The following is a 21154-nucleotide window of genomic DNA, read 5'->3' on the forward strand; positions in this document are numbered from 1 at the left end:
GATGGGAGTGGAGCTGGTCAGGCAGAGGGAGAAGGAAGTGAAGGCATTTGGCTAAGACAAGTACAAGGCTCCAGGCTCAGTTTCTTTCCTCAATGCTCCCCCTTGGAGTCTGTCCCTCCGAATACCTCTTTGTACCCACTGATTTCCATCTCACATTGGTGTCCTAGCTCCCTTTATGATCTTGTCCAGCTCCAAGTACATCCTCATCGCCCTTCAGTTTATTTCTTCGTTCTCCATTGTTCCTTGTATCCTTCCCTGAACCCATCATGCTGAAAGTAATCTTTCCCTACTCTGATCTTTCCCCTCTTCACCCCACCCCCCTCCAGACTTCACTTATATATATCTCATGGCATTTATCACATCTTGACTTATGTTAGTTATTTCTCTATATCTTATCTCTACTATCCTCCTTGAGGGCTGGAACGGTACTAGTTCTTGTATTCTATCCAAGAGGACTTGAAAAGAGAAGATAATTAAGAGTTTTTGTTGAATATGTCAAGTCCTGAAATAAATCCAAGTTTTGAGTTGAGGAATAAAGTTTTTTTTTTTTTTATTGAGATAACAACAAAACTATTACCCTGGGAGATGTCCCATGAGTGCAGACAAATGGATTTTCTGATCCAGAGACCCATGAAAAAGTTTTTTATTCTTTTAGGAAGGAAGGAAGGAAGGAAGGAGGTAATATGAACTATTAAGTCCTGGTCTCATGACCACTTGCCCTTGGCAATCTGGTCGAGGAAAACCATTTCATTTTGTTCTGCTCTTCATGCCAAGAATCCCAGTGGAATGGGGCGAGGACATTAGACACTGGATCTCTTTACAGGGTAATGTCTCTTAGTGGGGGGAATTTAGGGTGTGGTTCAGCTCAACTTAATCAAGAGTAAATATCTTAAGAGTAGGAATGGGAAGAATTTACTGAAACTGACTTTACTAGGATCATTTAAGGGAATGACAAACAGCACAACATTTGGGATGAACAATTTTCTGTCAAATACTAAAGGTATTCCCTCTGGGTGGGTGATCCTCTATCCCTTCTTCATTTGTTGGTGTCCCACTCATGATTTAAAAAGCCAATTCAAATGCTGCTTTCTCAATGAACATGCTTCCATAATTCTTATAGTAAATAACCACCTTTCTCCTTAGGTTCCAGATGGTCCTTTGGTGTGTAACTCTCTTGCATATAAATTGACTTTATGTATTTTTCTGAATTGATCCCCCACTAGACACTAAACTTCTTGAGTTTGGATCCTCTCTTCCCTCAGTGCTAAGTACAGTACTCTGAATAGAGTAATGAACTGAGTATTTATAGAATGAATCAAAATAAAGATGAATGTTAAAAGAGAAATTCCAGATGGAATCATATACTGTTGAAATGGGAAGGGAGTCTTCAAAATCATTTAGACTTTTTTATAGATGAGGAAACTGAGGTTCAAAAGCCTGAATGACTTTAACCAAGGTTACACAGCAAGTTAGGAGAGATATTTTTTAAATAAGACTATTTCAAAAATTAAAATACAGAACACAGTAGAAAGAGATGGATTGATGATAGGCTAAAGATCCAAGGAGGAAAAACGAACTCATTTAATAGCAGAAAGCACAGCTCTAGAGGAGAGCAAGATGTTAAATTATTGAAGAGGCTGAGGATATCAGAAATAAATTGTCTGCAAACAGATTTTTTTTGCCCTCCTATTTCCTTGTGCTTATTCTTAGAATTTATTTTTTTCTGGTATTTCTGTGGCTAGCATTTCTAATATTGTCAAATGATAATGGTAAATATGGGCATCATGCATGATCTTCCAGTCTTTTTCTAAAAATAGAAAAACTATTTGTAATAGAAAACTAATACAAACATTCTTACTTTTAGCTAAATACTTTCAAATAGTTTTTAAAAGTCCTTTAGTGATTACCCATTCTCATATTTATTTATTAAAAGGTAAATTATACTGAATTTCAGAAAATGTTTTAGATTATTCATGTAATCATACAATTTTAATTGATTTTGTTATTAATATAATTAATTACACCAGTTTCTTAGCATTGAACTATCCTTGCATTTCTGCCATAAAATAGTTGGTCACTATGAATAATTTTTGGATATGTTTTTGTAATCTGTTCAGCAATATTTACTAAGTTGGAGGGAACTAGATAGGTGATTTCATTCTTATGAGAAAATCACATTGAGAAAAATCCCTTGTATATAACTTAGAGTCTTAGAGTTAGTTGAATTATGAGGTTAAGTAACTTGCTCTCCATCCCCTCTCCCCATTTCCTCACTTCTAGCTAATATATGTTAAAGATAGGACTTAAATCAAAATCTTCTCTGTTGGTTGAGCCTGAATCCTGTATCTTGTGGCATGCTGTCTTTCTCTCCTTCTCCTCCCTCTCCCTTTCACTTTCCTTTTCCCTCTCTCTCACTCCTTCCTTTCCCTTCTCTCTTTTTCTCTCTCTTTCTCCTCCCCCTCTCCCTGCCCTGGGTGGGTCTATCTCTCTCTGTGTCTTTCTCCTTAAATATTAATGATATTGGTCTACAATTCTCTTTCCCTACTTTATCCTTTCTTAGTTTGGTTATAAGGGCTATATTTGTGTCATAAAAGTAGCTCCTAAAATATTTATGCAGATAAGGGATTATTTGTTTAAATGAGATAATATATGTAAAATACTTACCAAACCCTAAAGTACTTCATCAATGCTAGTGTTGCTAAATTTTTGATAGACTTCCCTCATAAACTTCCTGTCTTAGAAGTTTTCCTACCCCCTTAGAAGTTTATGATTTGCTCTTTCTATGATTCTTTCTTCGATAAAATGGTTTAGCTCCTGTTGACTTGTACATTTTATATTTTTGCAAATACATATCTTACTTCATTTAAGTTTTAAGTTTTGTCGCTACATAATAGATTACAGTAATTTCTGAAAATTTTTGCTTTTCATTTATTGTGAATTTCTTCTTTTAAATTTATTTTCCTTTTTTAATCAAATTAGCTAATGAGATGTTGACTTTTTCTTAAAGAGCTTTTAAATTTATTAGTCAACTGTTTTAAAAATTTTATAATTTTCTCACATTTGATTTTCAAGATTTCCTCTTTTATAATTATTTTTGGAATTATCAATTTTTGGTTCTTTAATATTTCTTTTTTTTTGAAATAAGGACTTTCCAGGAGAGTGGTTCAACAGACAAACTCATGTTTGATGAGTATATGCAGAAGTAAAGTATAAAGTCATAAAGGGAGTGTAGAAGGATACCCATGTAAGGGTGGGATACACTGAAGTTAGCCCCTACAGACAACTGTTACAATTTCAATATGAGTATTTCAACTTTAGAAATCAGCAAACTAAAAACTGGGAACTAATTGTTTTGTTGCTTGAGACTTAAGAAAGTGATGAAGAAAATATTAATAATTCCAATGAAACTATGAAAACAAAAATATGTTGTAAAATCTGGGCTAGCTTTCTGGAGGTCGTTCGCATGAGCCTTGGTCTCAGCAGGATAGTCACCACGAGAATGGTCAAGAACAGAGTCTAGATTCTTTATTCTGGCCTAGTCTTGATCTTAGTGCAGGAGGCAGGAGAGCCACCACGAGGCTGGTCAAAGATAGAATAATTGCCTTCCAGTCCTTCTTAATCCTTATGTACCTTATTGTAATTACATCATTACAGCATACTGAGTATGTATGAACTTAGAGAACCATTACATCACCGTGCTAAGTACTAAGTATATATGGGAACTAGAGAACCATCATCTCATCAGTTCCACTGAGTTAAAACCTTATTTCAAGTATTCTTCTCCAGAGTTCAGGCTCTCCACAGAATATAATGTGTTAAACATTTACCAGCACATACTGACATGGGCCTTGTTGTGTCTGTGATCTGGAGACTCTCTCTCTTCTTCAGAAGAGAGATATTAGATATAAAATTAAGGGATGTAGGTCACAGGCATGAAATAAAACTGAACTAGATTAAAATGGAATTGGGAAATATTTAATAAATAAATAAAAACACAGTAGGATATTTGTTATTGTTCAGTCATGTTCTACTCATTGTGACCTCATTTTTTTTTTCTTTTTTGGCAAAGATATTTGAGTGTTTTGCCATTTCCTTCTCCAGCTTGTCTGACAGATGATGAAATTGAGGCAAACAGGGTGAAGTGATTTGCCCAGTGTTAACCTAGGTAATAACTGTCTAGCTAGTCTTGAACTCAGAATTCCAGGCCCCTGGTGCTCTATTCATTGTATCACTTAACTGCCCCAGTAGACTATGGATAATATTAACATATTTATTTGATATGTACCTTGTAAGGATCCTTATATAGGGTTAGTGACTCCTTAAAGTTTCTAACATTGTGTTCCAAGGACCTTTCCCATAATAATATTCTGTATTCTATGTTAAAGTTCATTCAGATTTGACATTCAATATTATGAAATCCACTGGGTTTCTGACATTATATGATATTAATGAATTTGTGAAATTGAAGAAAAGCAGAATCTAGAGGAGCCAGGAACATAATGATTTGTCATTTGACCCTAGCTATAGCTTATGCCAAAGATTTCTTTTTGGCAATAAGAGAAGAAGGATGTGAATATTTATTGTTCCTGAGAATCTAGAGCAAGAGTAAACACACACTTACACACACACACACACACACACACACACACACACAATCCAGTCATAAAATTAGAACTAAATACATCAGTATTTTAAACATGATGGAGGAGAAAGGCTATTGAGAATTCTTGGTCTATATTGTGTTCATTTTTTGTAAAAAAATAGTGAGAATATGAAATTAAGCAGACTCCAGGTCTTGCCACTGAATCCTAGAATATAGACCATGTAGCCAACCCCATCTTTTTCCATATGAGGAAATTTGCTTAAGGTCAGTAACCAAAAGAAGCAGAATTTGAAAGAGGTCCTTAGACCTCAATTCTAAACCATAGAGAATATGTGTCAGAGAAACTTAAGTTCATGCCTTTCTTCTTAAACCTTGGCTCTCTATCCACTCTGCTGAGTGGTCCATGTTGTACTTAGTGTGTATATTTCTTTAAATCTTACTTCTCCAGATACATGTTTTTCCTCCAATAAAGTGTAGATTCTTTGAGGGCAGAGACTTTCATTTTTGTTTTCTGTGTCTTCAGAAACTAGCATCTTTCCAGGTAGATAGGAGATATTTGATAAGGGTTTCCTGAATTGAACAGAATCATGAATTTATTTCTTCTGAAGATGGCTGATTCTAGGTTCAAATTCTATCCCTATTCATTGCTACCTGCTCGAATGTGGGCAGATCACTTAATATTTCTGCACTTGTTTATTCTTCTTAAGCCCAGGGACTGCTATTTCTCCCTGTAGCAAATCACGTTCCTATGGAGGATTTAAGTTATATGTATAATATTTATTATTAAATATATTAATATATTTATTATATTATTATTAAAATATATTAAAAGTGGGATGAATATTATCTGTTACAGAACTCCCCAGTTTACTATGATTTTGTATGTAATAAACGTCAATTGCTATTGTGTGAGAATATATGCAAAATATGTATAAAAGGGTTTTTCTTTTTAGTGGAGAAAAATAAATGCTTGTTAAGTGAAAATTAAGATAAAAAAGAGAATCTGTATGAATATCCACTGCAAAGTAGAAAATGTTACATCAGTTTAATTGCTTGTACTTAAGAAATTAGAGAGAAAGCTCAGGTAAGCTCAACATTCCCATCTCTTAGGCTAGGAAGGTCAGAAATGTCACTCATGGTCTACGAAAGTTGGAGAGGATCTGGAGAGACCACTCAGGAAGGAAATGATTTGTCAGTGTCACATGGCAACAAGTCAAGGTGTCAGGATTGGAACTCGGGTCTCCTCACTCTAAACCTAGTGCTCATCCCTTGGACCATAAAGAAGTGACCAGCCCATGATTCTAGAGGATCTATGGCCCAGAATGCTACTGGGCTCCTAACAGAGAAATGATAGACTATCCAAAACAAGATACACACACACATCTATATTTAGAACATGGCCAGTGTGGAAACTTGTTTTGTTTGTCCATGAATGTTTTTTTACAAGGGCTCTTTTTCTTTTTTTCTTTTGGGGAGATAGGGTTTGGAGGGAGAGAAAATAAAAGCTTTACTTTAATTATTTAACTTAATTAATTAAATAAATTAACTTAAAGTTAATTTTTTTTAAAATGATGTGCTCAAGATTGCCTGACTGGTGAGGGATACACCCTAAATAATGGGAGGCCTGTTTTTATGGTAAAGAAAAGTTGGAGGGTAGAAAAATCCCACGGTATCACAACTTCATTCAGGTACTTCCTCCAGCAAAGTCTCATTGGCGCTGACTTCCCTTGGAAAGACTCTGAGCCGATTGAGGAGACATTACCTTTTTGCTGGGTTTGCTGTGACATGGCTTCTTCTGCTGCAAACTGCTAGGCAAAGGCTTGTCCTCAAGAAGGCTGCCATATGCCGGTTGTGGGCACTTCTGGAACGAGGCTGGGTTCAGGCTTCCTTTCTGCCCTTTAAAGGAAAATTTGAAATTGGTCATGATTTTGCCAAACAGTCAAAATATCAACCCTCATTTTCAATGCAACAGCCACACCATATTTATGCAAGACGCTGTCAAGAAATATTTTTAAAATATAATAATTAATTTTTATAGTTAATAGTTTACAGAACACTTTGAAAATGCAATGAGATTGTTGCTATTTCCTCTCTTCTTGTGAAGAGCTTATAGACTATTACTTTACAATTGAAAATATTTCTATCCTTTTGTCTACTGATTTTTTTCTGTTTAGTAGTTCTGCTCTAGCAATGGTAGTCTGTATGTAGATAACTGAGTGGCAAAAAATGACTGAGTGGAAACTATTCAATATATTGAAACACAGTAATTTCCTATATGTTAACATAGGGGCAGCTAGGGGCGCCATTGTGCACGGAGTGCATCTTCCTGAGTTCAAATACAGCTTCAGATACTGTTAAGGGGCAGGTCAGTTCTCTGAGCCTCCCCAGCTGTGGATCATAGCATCGGAAGGAGCTGCAGGGCAGGCTTTGCTGACACAGGTGTTGGGGACTGGGAATGAGATAGGTTGGGGGCAGAGGGAAGGGAAGAGAGGTCAGACAACACAACTGCCTCTCAGTCTCCTTGTACCATCCTCTCACAAGAGGAAATCCCTTCTGGGTGGGATCTCCAGCAGCCACTGGCAGGTGGCTCCCGTTGTATTCCAACATATGGCGCCTGAACGTGGGGTAGACAAGAAGAACCAGAGCTGTTCCTGAGAAGGATCCTTCCAGAGTTAAGAAAGAAGAGCCCCGGTAAGACATTTTTAGTGGGGTTAATTAAAGGGCCAATACATTAAAGGGCCGAGCCAGGAGCCTGATGAGAGATTATAATGCCTGTTCTGACTACAATCCTCTTCTCCATTGGGAAGTTTGCCTGTTATAACCATCCAGAAGTGATAGTGCTGCTTGCATTCCTCAGTGTGTGGACCGTGCTCTGTGTGTGTGGGAATAACAGCAAAACACAAAAAAAACAGGGAATTGCTAAGGGACAGGTAAATTCCCCGAGAGCCTCCCCAGCTGTGGATCATAACCTCTGGAGTTGCAGGGCAGCCTTTGCTGACACAGGTGTTGCAGAGTGGGAACGAGATAAGTTGAAGATAGAGGGAAGAGGAGGGAGGTCAGACAAGGCAACAGGCTCTCAGTCAGAGAGGTCAGAGAACAGCAACTGACTCTCCGTCTCCTCGTATCATCCTCTCACAAGAGGAGATCCATTCTGGGTTGGATCTCCAGCAGCCACTGGCAGGTGGTTCCTGTGTATTTTAGCAGCTCTCCCGTGTATTCCAACAAGATACTTACTAGCTGAGTGACCCTGGGCAACTTATTTAGCTATTTGCCTCCGTTTCCTCATCTGTAAAATGAGATGAAGAAAAAAAGGCAAACAGCTTCAGGGTCTTTGCCAAGAAAAATCCAAATGGGGTCATGAAGGAGTTCTGTTATGACTGAACAGCATATATTTAAATATGATTAATTTTTTGGGTGTATGTTGTCAGTTTGTTTTCTTCCTTTTTAACACCTCCTGACTCTGAAAAGTATTTATGACCCATAGGTATGAGGCTGCTCTTGTCCATAAACCTTTGATTCCCCATATTTCTTACTCCTCAACCATGTTTTTCCACATATATTTTCCCACTCCTCTCATTTTTCCACCTTTGCATAGGAAGTCATAGCATTTTCAACTGTATATTGATTTAATATGGAAACTCATAGAATTCTTGGTAGAATTTTCTATTTTGTACTTTTTAATAGATACTAGCATTCAAGCTGCAATTATTTTCACAGTGGCCTTTTCTTTTTTGGGAATGCTTTCAACCAATGTCACAACATACAATAACAAATTTGCCCCTGACTTGACATCTCTTTTTGTCTCTGGACGTATGCTAAAATCACCTCCATTCTCTCCTTTGCTTCTCCAAAGCAAGCTTAGGAACCATCTCCCATTTAGCTGAAACTTCCTTTTCTCTCCTGTTTCATTTATTTAAAGATGTCAAAATTGGTTCCTCTTATAATTTGTGCCATTGTTAGCTGTTGGATGAGGAGCTGACATTGGGAATGCTAATACTTACTTTGTGTAGATGATCTAAAAACTGTGAGATCTGAACATCTTAGTGCCCTCTTTTTTCCATTCTGTCTCCATTATTCTAGGATTAGAGGAACCCCCATAAGCCCGAGGGATATTTCTATTGATGGCATAGACTCATTCCCAGAAGTTGCCAGGGCCACACATGGGATCTTTCCAGAAGGCCATCACCTGCCAAAGTTGGGGCTTTTCTAGCATGTCCCTAGCCCTTGAAGTTTCCAGGTTAAAACACCAGTAAGAACAAACTCTGAATAATATACCATAGGGCACAATGTGGCAACTCCATCCACTGCGCCACTTTGCGGCTCTGATTTTAATAGAGTAAGTGGATGGTGATCTGGTTTCCACGTGTCCTCAGTTATCTACATACAGTCACATACGGAGGTCTACCAGGATGAGGGAAGGGGGCCCAGGGAGAGCTACCTGTGATTGCTTCACAGCAAGCTCTAGTCTCTCTGCCCTGAGTAAGGGGGTGAAGCAGAATCCCAAATCAGTGATTCAACAAGAAATTCTGGAATTTAAAGCTCCAGACCTAGATTTCAATTCTGGTCTCACCGTGTGTTCATGAGCCAGTGATAGCACCCTCCGAGCCCCGTTTCCTTTCCTGTAAAAGGGGGAGACTGATGTGAACTGCCTTCCTCATGGGGGTGCTGTTACGGGGCACACACCATAGGCTGCTGTCCGACCAAGAGCTGGAAGAGCCAGTGACTAAGGAGGGAGAATAAAGCCCAACGGCAAGGCTCCGTCCATGTCTTTGGGTTGTGACTTTTCCCTGCTCATTCGGCAGTTCTTACAGGAAGTGATCTTACCTTTGCCTTGGAAACTTGGGTCGGCCGCCATACACAGAGCACTAAGAGAAAGATTGGGTAAAGTTAGAGAAGCCCTGGAAACATAAAATACCCAGTGAGGAAGCCGCGGAGCCCACACCAAGAAAACATCTCCACGATCATTATTTTGGAAGGCTTTTTCTTCCATACAGGCTCTTTCTCTCTCAGAGAAAGAGGAACATAAACTATCAGCACAAGGCGGGCTGCCCTGATGTCTTCAGCCGACACCCTTTGGGGGTCTTTTATTTCTTCCGCCTGGGGATGGGGGCGTCTTTGGCCGCGCTAAGCTTGCGGTGCTACCAGAGAAGGGGACAGGGCTACTGGGGATCCGGGAGCGGTCTCCCACACACGGTGACTGAAGAAGGGGGTGGGGAGGTCACCCGGTGGAGGAGTGAAAGGAAGCTGGAAGGGGCCAAGAGAAAAAGAGCCGCACAACAGTCACGGTGACTTGAAACAGATTCTAACCCTTTCAGAACCCAAACGAGACAGGACTGTGTGGGGCGCGTTTTTTGGATAACTGCTCTCCTGAGGTCATCCTTTCACACTGACGGATATCAGCGTCCTGCCCTCAGAGACCCTGCGGAGCAGAGATCAAACTGATGTGTCCTGGTCTGTCACCGGGCTCTGGTTGCCCGAAGTTCTTCGGCCCGAGACCGGAGAGACGGCGGTTTCTGGCTTTCCTTCCCCTCCTGAGCGACCCGAGTAACAATGTGCGTATTGCGGATTGAAACGCTAGCACCCGGACAGCCGCAAAAACCTGGCCTTAATGACCGCTCCCCCTTCCGCGCCAAACTTTTTCGGATTCATGACCCAGGAATCAGAAGGAACCGACAAAAGAGATCGGGATGCTGCTAAGCACTGGGTGATAAGCGCCTTAGGTTGGATTTCTCTGAATTTTTTTCCTTGATCTCCAAATTCAAAGATTTATCAAACACCTACTATGTATAATATACTTTGCTGTGAGTCCAAAGATAAAATAGTCTCTGTTCTTAAGGAACTTAGATGAATTCAGAACAATGCCGGGAGAGAAATGTCCTTTGAGAAAGGACTGAACATTGTAAGTGCGGAAAAATGATTTCGAGTAATAGGTGATGGTGTGGCAATAGCTTAGATTTATATAGAGCTTTCAAGTTCATGAACTCCTGGACCCAGAGTCAGGAAGATGCATCTTCTGAGTTCAAATCCAGCCTCAGACACTTACAAGCTGTGTGAGCCTGGGCAAGGTACTTCACCCTGTTTACCTCAGTTTCCTCATCTGTGAACTGGGCTGGAGAAGGAAATGGCCAACCACTCAGGGATCTTTGCCAAGAAAATCCCTGCTGGGGTCCCAGAGAGTCGGGCCTGACTGAAATGTCTCAACAACAGGACACAACTTATTTCCTGACTTTGGGGCTTTCTATTTGTCTGCTCTGGGTACATGTTAATTCTGGGGCTCTGGGACTCTGGCTCTGAGTAGGAGAGTCCCCCAAGGCCACATTCTTCTCATTGTTCTCCTTTTACAGGAGAGGCAGTAGGGACACAAGTCACTTGTCACCCGGAGGCCTTGGAGACCTCGTTCAAGGTCAGGGCACTTTGGCCAAGCCCCGAGTTTTTTCTCTCGCTTCAGGCTTCAAAGCCAACCTGTATTTCCATGATTTTGGTCTTGTTTCTAAAAGAACTGGCCTTCTCAATGATGGAAAAACTTGGGGGAAAGAAACCATTTGGTAGAGTTCTATGTGGCTGCCATTTTCTTCAGAGTGAAATTGGATTTTCCTGTTTAATTTTCCATAAACTTCTGGCTAAAGGAAATCCGATACTGTTTTCTTGAGGGAAGCAATTAATTATCCAATTAGTTAATTGGATAATTAAACCAATGACCATGTGTTGAGCCTTGGCCTTAGCCCAAGGGAGATGCAGGGACAGGTATGGGGTGGGCTCTGCTTCCAAGGAGGCTGGAGGGAGAGACTGGAATAACTGGAGCCTAAGGGACCACTTGAGTGATACAAGAGACATTCTCTTGTCTAGCCCAATATTAGGAGAAGTCCAAAGGGGAAGAAGTCCCCCACAGCTGGTAGGGTTGGAGGCAGGTCTGGGGATGGACTTTGGAGGAGGAGGCCTAGGAGGCCCAGAGATGCTAAGCTGTCCTCCGGAGGCTACACAGGGAGCAGGGGGCAAATGCAGCATTTGAACACCTTCCTACTCTAAACCTGGCCCTTTCCCATGCTGCCTTTACTCATAGGGGAAAATGGAATCTTACTTAAAACTCTCTGCTATAGGATGATTGTGAAGAAAATCTTGGGCACAGGGCCAGAGGACTGGATCTGTGACTTCATTGGAGGGACCTCCCTGAATGAGGAGACCCTTTCTACTAATGCAGGGAGGCAACTTCTCTGCAATTTGGAGCCCAGGAGAGTGACCTGGGGCGTGGAAGAATTAAATAACTTGCTCAAGGGACCCAGCAGGATGTGTGGGAGGTAAGTCTTGAACCTGGGCCTTCCTGACTCGCAGACTATGGACTGCACACTGCCTCTGGTCAGTAAACGTTAATGGTGCTGCTTCTTATCACTTGTTATTAACAGTATTGTGCCTCAGAAATCCTTCTCTGGTCCCTAAAGCCCATAGACGGATGAAACAATCAACCAGGAAGATTCCAGAGACAGACAATGCTACTCACCTCCAATCAGAAAGGGAATGGGCTCAGGGTGTAGACTGTGATGGATTTTTTTTTTTTACACAACCCATATGAAAATTTGTTTTGCTTGATTACATATATTTGTTATCAGGGTTTTGTTTTTTGTTTTTAGTGTGTATGCGTGAGTTCTGGGGGGCCAGATTTGGGGAGATAGGAGAGAGAAACTTCTTAATGGAAAAGACTAAAATTTAATAAAATGAAGAGTTAATGGCATTTCCAACCTTTTTTACTCCAATTACTTAGTATTAGTGTTAAAGAACACTTAGTCCTTTGAAGAAATCTCTGTCTCTCTCTGTACTCTTAGTTCTCAGAAGCCCTCTATGAATCATCTATATTACAACAAGGAAGTGCATTGAGACTAACTTTAATAACAACTCTTTCTCATGACTTTCTAGGGACCGATTGGAGGCAGCCATCAATAAGGCTTTTGGTCTCCTTTCCCTTCACAATTTAGTTTATAGTTCTTTTTGGTTTTGGTTTTGTTTTCACTTCTTCTCATGAAGCATTTGATACAATTATCAGACACTGTAAATGATCATGAGCTCTAAGCCATAATCCAGGAGGGAAATTACCAGAGTCCTACCTGGCAACAGGAACAGAGAGATCCTTTGGGTTATGTTGATTCTGACAAGACAGGGCAGGCTTCTTGGGATATTCTGGAACTTCATAAACAAACACATTTCCATCCAAAACACAAAAGAAAGATGATTGAATGAACATAAAGAGCACATGAGAGATATTATAACTTTGACCAAATTAAATTCGTATCTCATTTGGAATAGTGCCTCCAGCTTCTGGCTGGTCTATGGAGACCATAAAACATCCATTCTGCAACCCACCTTGACTTGACATTTTAGGGTGTAGGCAATAGATGGATATCCTTATAGCTCCTAGAGGCTTTAGGATTTTTTTTTTCTCAAAGAGTATTCCCTAAACTTCTTGTCCTTAAATGTACATTTGACCTTGCGAGGGAAGGAGGATGCTACCCTGAACTCTTTAGTCTCTAAGCTTTAAAAAAATGTCTGTGCCTTTAAGGTGGAGAAGAGATGACTTGGAAGGAATATGATGACAGTTCTTCAAATATCTGAAGATATTTGATACGTCAGATGAGGCAGAATTATTTTGTTTGGTCTCTGAAAACAGAAGGGTGTCTCCAGGGAGACAGTCTTTTGCCTCAGTGTATGAGGGAAACTCCTTACCCCTTAAATCCATCCAACAAGTGAATAGTCTGCTGTGGAGGCAGGTGAGTTCCCTGTCACGGAAGGTATTTAAGCAGAGGAAGGATGATTACTTGTTGGGGATGTTATAGCTCAGTGGTTTCAGTCCTGTTCAGCTCTTTACAATTTTATTTGGGGTTTTCTTGGCAGAGATACTGGAGGGGTTTGCATTTTTTCCTCAGCTCATTTTACAGGTGAGGAAACTTAAGGCAAACAGGGGAGTGCCTTTCTCAGGGTCATGTAGCTAATAAGCGGTCCAATTTGAACTTGGGTTTTCCTGATTTTGGGTCTCGTGTTCTCTAGCCACTGAGCTACCTCCCTTCCCTGGGGATGTTTTAGAAGAGATTGTTTCCTCACACGGGTCAAAATTGGAAAAGAAAGCCCATTTGATGTCTTTCAATTTTAAGATTCAGTGATTTGATGAGTCTCTGATCCCTGTTCTTCTCATATGATTAGAAGGGAGGGAGGGATAGGTTAATAGTGTATTGCAAGCAAGGGGGTGGGCGGGAGACTTCCATGTAGGAGCCTAGCAGTGGTGGGATCCTCCCCTATACTGGGAAGGAAGGTGGCCACTGACAGCTAACCTCCATGCCCTTGGAACTTAGCTGGATGCCCTCTTTAGCAAGGGGCCCCAGATTTCTGATTTTGTCCTGTTACTCAGGAGTCCAGCCAGCTGCTTGTCCAGTCTCCCCACAGTGTCCATATGCACCCCCCATGTTTTCCAGCCTTTCCCCCTCCCTGCAGCTGGCACTGCAGCGAACAACAAAAGGACCATATCTCTCAGTGGCAATCCAAAGTGTGGTGGAACCGTAGTTTGGAAAGTGTCTAAAGTCCAAGAAAGGGGCCCCAGATATGGCCAATAATTTTGGGTTTACAAGGAGGAAGGGACTAGCCGGGCTGACGTGAAGCTGAAACTAAAGGGCAGAGGGTGGGTTTGGGGACCCCGATAAATTTTAATTGTTGGCTCTTTTTGTACATTACATAGATACACTGAAATTGTGGAATGAAAAGGCACCATGACACTCATGTACAGGTTCTTTCACAATTAAAATAATAAATAGAGTTCCTTGACCCGAAGCACTAATAATGCAGCTATAGCAATAAAAGAAAATATCCTACCCAAATAACATAATGAATTACCTTTCTCTCCTCGGTGCACCTGTAGAGAATCAGAACAATGATGCTAAATGACTCAGAAATAGAAATTTTTGGAAGATCCAGTAGTAGAAATTGGGAAATATATGGAGAATAGAAATATTACTCAATAATCACAATTTCAGAATAGAAATAATTAAATGAAATACAATAAGAGGAAAAAAGAGTTCAGACAAAACTGACCCAGACATAATTTTATCACCAGGGTAAATTATCCCATTTAAGAAAGATTACTTTGGGGAAAATGTGGGTTAGTCATTTTAATTCCTACTATCTCCTTTCTGACAATCATCAATTGGGTACCTTAGGGTTTCTAAATGCTCTATAATTGATATGTACGTTCATAGAGCATTTGTAACCTTAGGCTGGGAGTTCCCCACATGGATGAAGGTAAAACAATTTTAAAATGCAGATCAGGTCAAAAAGTTTTAAAAATCCTCATTTTTACTTTACTCCTTGAAGTAAGTTTCATACTATAATTGAAATGCAAAAATTTTGATGTAACCTTACTCTTTGATGGAAGAAAGAGCATTAGACTTGACTTCAGAAAATCTAGACTCTGTTTTTGATCTTCATATACCAGCTATAGTAACTGGGAGCCTCAGCAGAGTTGAGCAGAAATGGTGCTGGCTTGAGCATTGACTAAATGTGTTCCAATCCTACCTCTGCTAATTATTAGCTAAGTGATCGAGGCATTAATTTTTCTGGACCTTGGGTATAGAATGAAGGGATTGAAAAGGTGACCTCTAAAGCAGAAGGTCAAACACACATCCTATACCCTTTCTCAATGCTATGGAACCAGATTAAAATGCAATTGGGAAATAACAGAACAAATAAAAATAGAAAATTGTTGTTTAGTTGTTTCTCACTCTTTGTGACTCCATTTGGGATTTTCTTAGCAAATAGTGATTTGCCATTTCTTTGTCCAGCTCATTTTACAGAAAAGGAAACTGAGGTAAACAGGTTAAATGACTTGCCTAGGATCACATAGCTAATAAGTGTCTGAGGACATATTTGAACTCAAAGACAAGTCTTCCTGAAACCAAGCCTTGAGCTCTATGCACTGTGTTGCCTCCCTGGATGGAATACATGATATTAATATGTGATTTTTTCAGCCAATATGTGAACTCTAGGAATCCTTATATAAGATTTCATGGCTCTGTTTTTATTTGCTCTAATGTATTAATTCCAGCTCTAAATATTGGAATTTCAACTAGATTCAATAATCCTCAGCAGGATCTTTTCGAGTGCTTGATATACTTTGTCATCAATAAGGTTAACTTTACATTTAATTGAAGTTGAGCAAAAAACTGATAACAGTGAATGAGATATGGTTGGAAATGCTCTGTACTTGCTGTATGATAATGGGCCAATAATTTAGTCTCCCTGCTGTCTCCTTCCAACTCTTCTCGCTTTTGTGGGCAAACCTTTCAGGAGGACCATCGACAGCGGTGCTGTCACTCTCTCCCCTCTCACCCTTCTTCTCTCACTACAATCCAGTTTTGACTCATCCTTTCAGCCCAGTGCTCTCTCCAGAGCCACCAATCGCAAGATCCAGTCTCCCGGTTCTCCTCCTATCTATCAGACCTCTTCTCCATCTTCCTGTTGGATGCTTCTCTCTTTAATCAGAGATGTTCTACGGGCCCTGCCCTGACCTCTCTATACTTCTTCTTTTATAATACTTTGCTTGGTAGCCTAAGTATAAATATATACATATATGTATAGACACATATAAAGCATATAAATATAAGTATAAATATATTAAGTTATGCATTAAATATAAATCCCATAGATTTTAGTTATCATTGCTATGCTGATGATTCTCATATCTACCCATCCTGTCCCAGGCTCTCTGCTGACATCCACCTCTCATCTGCATCTTTTCAGACCCCTGAAGCTCAGTCCAAAGCTGAACTCCTTCTCTTTTCTCCTCAATGCTCCCTAGGCACCTTCCCTCTAAAGTAGAGGTAGCCCCAGTCCCCCAGTTCCTCAGACGCCCTACATGGATCACATCTTCCACTTGTCAGTGTTTCTCATCACTTCACCCCTCTTTGCCCAATAGGCGCCTGTCACCTTTGCCACATCTCTAATACCCCCCTTTCTCCTCTAGTACAGTGACTGGGCAGACCTGTATCACTTCATACTTGGATTATTGCAGCATCCTGATATTAGCTGTCTGCCTTACCTCTCTACCCACTTCAATCCACCCTCCATTCAGGCAGCAATGGGAGAGTTTGATTGTTAGCCCTTCCCTCCCATCTCCTCATTAAATTCCAGTAGCTCCCTATTGCCTCCAGGGTCAGAGGCCATCAGCTCCCTTGCTTCTGCCTTGCTAGTCTTATACTTGACTCCCCAACAGACGTTCTTGGTTCCAGGGATAGGGATCTCTTTGCAGTTCTGTGAAAGAGATACTTTATCTCTTGGCTCTGACCTTTTTGTCTCCCTCCCAGAGGGAATGCTTTTTCTCCTCATTTCTGCCTAATATCTCCTAACTCCTTTTAAGTCTCAACTAAAATCTCATCTCCTACAGGAAGCCTTTCCCCAAACCATCCTAATTCTATTGCCTTCCGTCTTGTGTTTGTGTATATCTGTTTGCTTGATGTCTCTGCCATCAGATGTAAATACCTTTGGGTTAGGGATTGTCTCTTGCTTCTTTTTGTATCCTTAGAGCTTAGCCTAGTGTCTGGCACACAGAAGGCACTTAATAGATGCTTATGGACTGGATATTGTATTTATCCTCTGTGTGACTTTGGGCAAGTAATTGCTCTTTCTTTAGCTTCAGTTTTCTCGCCTCTAAAATGAGGAGGCTGGTCTAAGTGGTTTTAAAGCTTTTAGGCTGTAAATCCAGCTGCATCATCTTAAAAATTATTGCTTTACCAGAAATAACATTTAACGCCAATATAAACAACCAAACTTGCTTATTAACTTTGAACATTTAATTGATTCCAACACCGGTAAAGAGCCTCCTTCTAAGGATGCATCACAGTTTTTGTTGAATTATTATCATTCACTTGTCATCATATGGTCCATAATTATTACGTACTCTATCCTTCTGGTTCTGCTTTTTTTTTCATACCATGGATCAGAAAGATCTTCCCAGATTCATTTATATTCATCATAATTTTTCTTCTTAATTATATCATAAAATCTAGTCTAAGATACAAACTAACCATTTGGCCATGTGCAAGTCACTCAAACTCTGTTTTATAGTTTCCTCAACTATAAAATGGGGTCCTCCTAGCACCAATTATGTATGACATGATGTGCAATATTTTGCAGTCATATCTCCCCCATCTACAAAGGAGGGAAGGAGGTGAATTTTCTTAAATTTTTTTTTCTGGATCTAAAGCTTGTGACCAAAGACTTTTAAAAGACAGAACATTATGCTCATTTAAGATGTTTTCTAGGGTCTATGTTTATTTATATTTGTAGTCAGTTATTACAAAGATACTGAATTTAAAAAAATTTCCTGTTCAAAGTCTAAGGAGAAGATATATTTTCTATTATGAGAGAAATTCTCCAGTGGCTTCTGTCTAGAGTTAACATTGTGCTGATTTTATTAAGTCCTGGGAACACTGCAGTACTTCCTCAATGATCGATAGAAAGAACATTTATTATGCATTTACTATACGTTAAGTACTGCATTAAGTGCTGAGGATACTAATATAAGAAAGCAAAACAGTTTCTGCTCTCAAGATCCCCAACACATAAAGGATAGCTAGAAGGGATAAGATAGCAGAACTCTGGAGGGAGAAACCTGTTTGTGGTGTGAAGATTACCAAGAAATATGAAGGAAACCAGATAATGGAACAACTTCTTTGATCCCAGAGTAGTTCTAGAGGTTAATTGTGCCTGTCACTTTTGACCTGCCCATTATCACTGATGGGAGGAGTCAGCGGAAGGCTGTGGGGAGGGTTGGAAACGTTGGCCCAAGTGATTATGGGAAGAAAATGAGATGGAAGCCTCAAAATAAGGTAAAATCTTATTAGTCAGAGCTCAAGATTATTCTGGGAGTAGAATCAATGAAATATCATCATTCAAGTAAAATAATTCTAGTTATCTACTATGGAAAAATAAAATGGATAAAAAAGCTCATTGAACTAATCAACAGCCTATTAAAATATTACTACATTAATATATCTTGGGCTGGCTTTGCAGATTGACAAGAAGATAATCTCCAAATGGAATGGGGTTAAGAAATCCCCTTTTTCTACAGTCCTTTCAATGATAGCAACCTGTTGGCTATTACAAAAACCTATCTTTTCAATGGAAATGTCTTCCTAAATGATTCTCTATGGTTGTAAATCATGAATATCATGATCTAAGAACAATCAAAATTGCAAGGAGCAATAGAAACATACACGGTGGACCTACATAGGCTTTGATATGGTTTGAATGGCTATTTATGTGTGAGGGGTAAAATAAGAGACATAGTCAAGTTTATATATGATTGGGAAAAGAGATGGCTTTGGGGCTGGCTTGTAAGAAAGAGTGATGGACAGTCCAACTGCTGTACTGACATTCATGAAATATTGCAATGATCAGAGAATGAGCCCAAGTGCATTGTACTCTATGTAAGTGCTGCAAAAAAGATGGAGACAGGATTTGGAAGAAAAGGGATGGAGGTGTCACAAAAACGAGCAGTTGAATTAGTGCTGAGAAAATTGATGATGCGTTAAGAGTCCCTGAGATAATGACTCTCCTCTTTTTTTTTTTTTTTTGCTTATAATTTCTATTAGTCAGTAAGCATTTATTAAGTGCCTACAATGTACCAGACGTTGTGCTAAGTGCAAAAAAGTACAAAGAGAAGCAAGAGAGATTCTCTGCCTTGAGGAGTTCAGATTCTCAGGGGGGAAACAACACACAATTATTTCACCATATATATGCAGGATATTGGGGATAATCAACAAGTCAAGGTGCTAATGCACAGAAAAAGGAACTTAATTGTAGTTTTACGCAAGACAGACATTATAACTAAAACTCTTGGCTCTCATTGTCATACAGGAGAATCGCCTTTCCCAGAATACCTCCTTAAAAGTACCTCTATTAAGTGCCTCATTTAATGGAATTAGAGAATGCTGGAGATGGACTACTCTGGAGATCTTTGGATGCGACCCCTTCACTTTCAGTTGAGGTGAATGAGGACTCGGGAGGTTTAAGTGACTTGTCTCACTCAGGTCATGTAATTCACACACTGCACCCCTAGCACCCAACTCCAAAACTAGGGATTTTTCCATTAAAACACACTGCCTCTGTAGTAAACCTCAGCAGATGGTACAATCCCTGACTGACACTGTTTTGTGCTATACTAAATAATATTGTACAAATGTTTCCAGTACATTTTACGTGTCTCTTGCTGAAAGTTCTGTGACACTGAAAGATATATATATATATATATACTCTATACTTGAAAAGGTCTCCATTGTGTAATGGTACAGTCCCTTTAAATCAGTTCAGTTACAGATACCTCAGGTACTGTAAAAGCATGTGCTTTCCTGTTAGAGAATTTGTTCCCCTTTACCAAGTTTTAATAGTACTGAAGGAGATGTCTACTTACATCGTTTAAATCCTTCAAACTGATCTGTCTGGAAGAGAAAGAAATATATGGTTACATAAAATATTTCATAATAATCAAGCCAAAATTATTCCAAGTCCTTAAAAACTTTGATTACATTTTCATTGCCAAATTAATAGCCCTTGGTCTGGGGAGAAATTTATAGGCACTATATAAGTAAAGCCAGGTTATTTTTCCCATAATTTTCTTGGAGAAAAAAGTTATGATCTGCTATAAAAGGTGGTGACAGAAATGAAATTAATCATGAGAAATATAAGATGTCCAAGTTCATTCGTTTGGGAGAATTTTAATACCTTCATCTTTCCTTCTGACATTTTGTTCCCCACGTCCAACTTCATTAGAAAAATCGTGCCCACTCCTGTCACCATGGTTTTAAAGCTCCTAGTTATTCACTTTGGGGAAGTGTAAATAGTTTTCAAAATGAAACTGTCAAACGGGGCAGAATGGGAATGATAAAATGTTAGCGCTGCCAAGCCATCCAAGAGAAAAAGATCATCAGGTTCAGTCAGAACTGGGTTCTTGTCCCGTCTGTTACCTACTAGTTTTGGATCCCTGGGCAAGGTAGTAAACCACCCAAGCCTCAGTTTCCCCATCAGTCACATTTCTAGCACTAAGGTTTTCTCAAGTGCTAACATCTGCCCTTAGAGACTGAGCTTAGAGAGCAGTTTTGGAACACAAGGCAACTAAGTGTCATAGGGAGACAGTATTGATACATCTGCCCTGGGCTCCTCAAATGCGGGCTAGTGCTAGAGCCAGTGGGGACCGTGATGGTCACTTCTCTGTGTGTGTCTCTGTCCATCTCTGTCTGTCTTGTCTCTGTTTCTCTCTGTCTCCATCTTCTTCCCTCCTCCTCCCTCTCTCTTGAGAGAGAGACAGAAACAGAGAGAGGGAGAGACAGAGAGAGAGAGAGAGAAAGAGAGAGGCAGAGAGAAAAACAGAGGGAGAGAGAGGAGGAAGGGAAAGAGGACAAAGGGGAGAGGGGAGGGAGAGAAAGAGGAGAAGAAGGAGGGAGAGAGATACAGAGAAACAGAGATAAAGACACAAAGACAGAGAGACAGAGACAGGTGGAAAAGGTGAGGAAGAAGAGGGAG

At 39.9% G+C, this 21154-nt stretch overlaps 1 protein-coding gene across 2 annotated transcripts in view; it reads right to left on the reverse strand.

The window, feature by feature from the left end:
- The window catches only part of CLNK (cytokine dependent hematopoietic cell linker), a 230735-nt gene that overhangs the window by 20405 nt on the left and 189176 nt on the right, over positions 1-21154 (reverse strand). For both annotated transcript variants that reach the window (XM_031942106.1, XM_031942105.1), the window contains exons 14-18: positions 20046-20073; positions 14474-14492; positions 12700-12778; positions 9428-9468; positions 6366-6499 (exon numbers count right to left, since the gene is read on the reverse strand). In XM_031942106.1, coding sequence (XP_031797966.1) covers positions 6366-6499; positions 9428-9468; positions 12700-12778; positions 14474-14492; positions 20046-20073 — 301 coding nt within the window. The remainder of the gene's footprint in view (positions 1-6365; positions 6500-9427; positions 9469-12699; positions 12779-14473; positions 14493-20045; positions 20074-21154) is intronic.

The sequence above is a fragment of the Sarcophilus harrisii genome, chromosome 6 (genome assembly GCF_902635505.1).
Source record: "Sarcophilus harrisii chromosome 6, mSarHar1.11, whole genome shotgun sequence".
Taxonomy (NCBI): Eukaryota; Metazoa; Chordata; class Mammalia; order Dasyuromorphia; family Dasyuridae; genus Sarcophilus; species Sarcophilus harrisii.